Raw genomic sequence first — 1,593 nt, forward strand, 5'->3', positions numbered from 1 at the left:
TTTAATAATGCTTTCAATCTGTCGAATAAACCCTTTCCAGTTGTATCGTTAACAGTTAAAAATGTGACAAAATTTTCACGAATCTCAACTTTAGCAGTAGCTAATGCGCCAATAAAACCAAAACCAAAAACCAACTTTAGCATTTTTGATATACACAGACCTGAATACAACCGATAACTGTTTTTGTTGACTTACGTCCGGAGTACAGTCAAGTAAAACAGAATACTGTTGTACTGTGTTTAGATGATCATGTCTACAATAGTTTGCTTTATTTTTGAACCAATTAGCTCAATTAATTCATCTTCTATTCTATGGGAAAAATATGTAATATTTTTTTTGCAACCAGTGCTTTTTTTTTCTAAGTAATTATTTACGTGGTTTTTTAAAACTGGATGAAATTTGGAAATCAGTTCCATAAGGCCAAGGAAATATCCATTACTGGGGTTGAAAAGTTTGTCACTTGTTCCTCTTAATGCTAAATTGTGCTTTGCCAAGTAGATAATTCCTCCAGTAATCCTGGCAAATACTTGACGTAATTTTTCCATCTTTTCTTTTATAAGTTCTTCACTTCTCGCATCTAGTGATGTTCCCTTAATTAAATTTAGTTCCCTTTCGATTAAACTATTCATACATTTGCGATGAACTGGTGACCGTTCATGTTCTGGAATTCTTAGATTTAGGTGAGACCAATTATTAAATCCTTCGCTACAAAAAGCGATTTCTGAATAGAAAGAGTTTACAGGCAAAGCACCATATGTTGTCCGAACATATTGACCACACTCGTTGTTGAATTTCACCATTTGGTAACTGTTTTATATAATAGTACTTGGAAAAGCATCTTCCATTGCTATTTTGTGGAAAATTATCAGATTTTATTTGAAGTGGTCCTTTTTTAATAATTAATGTTCTCATTTGGTCGGATAATAATATAGAACATTGCTCTACAGCGGAACACTTGGGGAGGAAAGCAAACGGAATAGGAATGTGTTATAAAACGTGGGTGGGAAAGCAGTGTAATAAGAAGATTGTGGCGATTTAGAGAGTTGTATGTCAAGGAATTGGAAGAAATTTGACACAATAAATTGATTGTGTAAGATACTATTAGAAGTAACGATATATTTCCAAGAATTTTTATAAAACTTAGGCTAACGCATTCAGCAGAATCAATAATTTGACTCTAAAAGTTTACTGAAAATATTCTTGGCATCCCTCCTCTATTTGATTTTGGGCCCAGTGCATTGTCATCTGTGACGCCTACATGGAGGCCAAATGCCTCGTCATCTAATACGTGACGCCTGTGAATGGGCCAAATGTCTCGTCATCTAATAGGTGACGCCTAAATAGGTGACGCTCGTGTATAGGCCAAATGTGACGCCTGAGTATAGGCCAAATGTCTCGTCATCTAAAAGGTGACGCCTGTGTATAGAACAAATGTCTCGTCATCTAACAGGTGACGCCTGTACACGGACCAAATGTCTCGTCATCTAATAGGTGACACCTACAAATGTGACACTCGTGTATAGGCCAAATGCCTCGTCATCTAATAGGTGACGCCTGCGTATAGGCCAAATGTCTCGTCATCTAATAGGTGAC

The 1,593-nt window shown here is 36.2% G+C and overlaps 1 protein-coding gene across 1 annotated transcript; it reads right to left on the reverse strand.

Moving 5' to 3' along the window:
* Positions 1-239: 239 nt before the first annotated feature.
* LOC150077315 (zinc finger MYM-type protein 1-like) lies at positions 240-800 on the reverse strand. The gene has a single exon (XM_090385855.1). The coding sequence runs from the start codon at positions 798-800 to the stop codon at positions 240-242; it is 561 nt and encodes a 186-aa protein (XP_090241981.1).
* Between the last annotated feature and the right edge of the window lie 793 nt (positions 801-1,593).

Source organism: Mastigoproctus giganteus, chromosome 12 (genome assembly GCF_048544385.1).
Source record: "Mastigoproctus giganteus isolate SK-2022 chromosome 12, ASM4854438v1, whole genome shotgun sequence".
Taxonomy (NCBI): Eukaryota; Metazoa; Arthropoda; class Arachnida; order Uropygi; family Thelyphonidae; genus Mastigoproctus; species Mastigoproctus giganteus.

Excerpts from the sequence above, each read along its gene's own strand:
- LOC150077315 (XM_090385855.1), bottom strand. The coding sequence starts at position 800 with ATGGTGAAATTCAACAACGAGTGTGGTCAATATGTTCGGACAACATAT.